General features: G+C 48.7%; 1 protein-coding gene across 1 annotated transcript in view; it reads right to left on the bottom strand.

Moving 5' to 3' along the window:
• Positions 1 to 466, bottom strand: part of CSUI_010879 (n6-adenosine-methyltransferase) — a 3,644-nt gene extending 3,178 nt beyond the window's left edge. Inside the window, exon 1 of the mRNA XM_068070980.1 lies at positions 27 to 466. Coding sequence (XP_067917044.1) covers positions 27 to 386 — 360 coding nt within the window. The 5' untranslated portion in view covers positions 387 to 466. The remainder of the gene's footprint in view (positions 1 to 26) is intronic.

The following is a 466-nucleotide window of genomic DNA, read 5'->3' as shown; positions in this document are numbered from 1 at the left end:
CCCTCTATCCTTTGACTAGTTCTTACTTGAACACATAGAGACGGGGTGTTTCTTCTCTCTAGGACCTGCCGCTTGAGCTTCATGAGCTTCTCTAGCTTGGGGTACTCTTGGAACCTTTTTTCTTCTTCGTAGTCTCTTATGAAATTCTGCGGACGTTCGCCTACATCTACAAAGTGCTGGTTGTAGTCATTCATCAGTCTTGCTCTCCCTCGTATCCCTATATTAGCCGAGTTGGCAGGTGTATGATCTGTGTCTCCCCCTCTGTCTCTTTCTCCTCCTCCTCCTGCTTGGTGGAGAAGATTCTTGCCTCCTTGAGAAGAAGGAGGAGGCATTCCCTGAGACGTTGAGAATGATGAAGAGGAGTGATAGGAAGAGGTCTTCTTCATGTAGTGGTCAATATCTGTTATACTATCTTTGAGAAACGTCGGACACGAAGGCGGGGGAGGAGGCGGAGGAGGTGGAGGGG

The sequence above is a fragment of the Cystoisospora suis genome (genome assembly GCF_002600585.1).
Source record: "Cystoisospora suis strain Wien I chromosome Unknown contig_8719, whole genome shotgun sequence".
Lineage (NCBI taxonomy): Eukaryota > Apicomplexa > Conoidasida > Eucoccidiorida > Sarcocystidae > Cystoisospora > Cystoisospora suis.
This window is presented reverse-complemented; position numbering and strand designations above follow the sequence as displayed.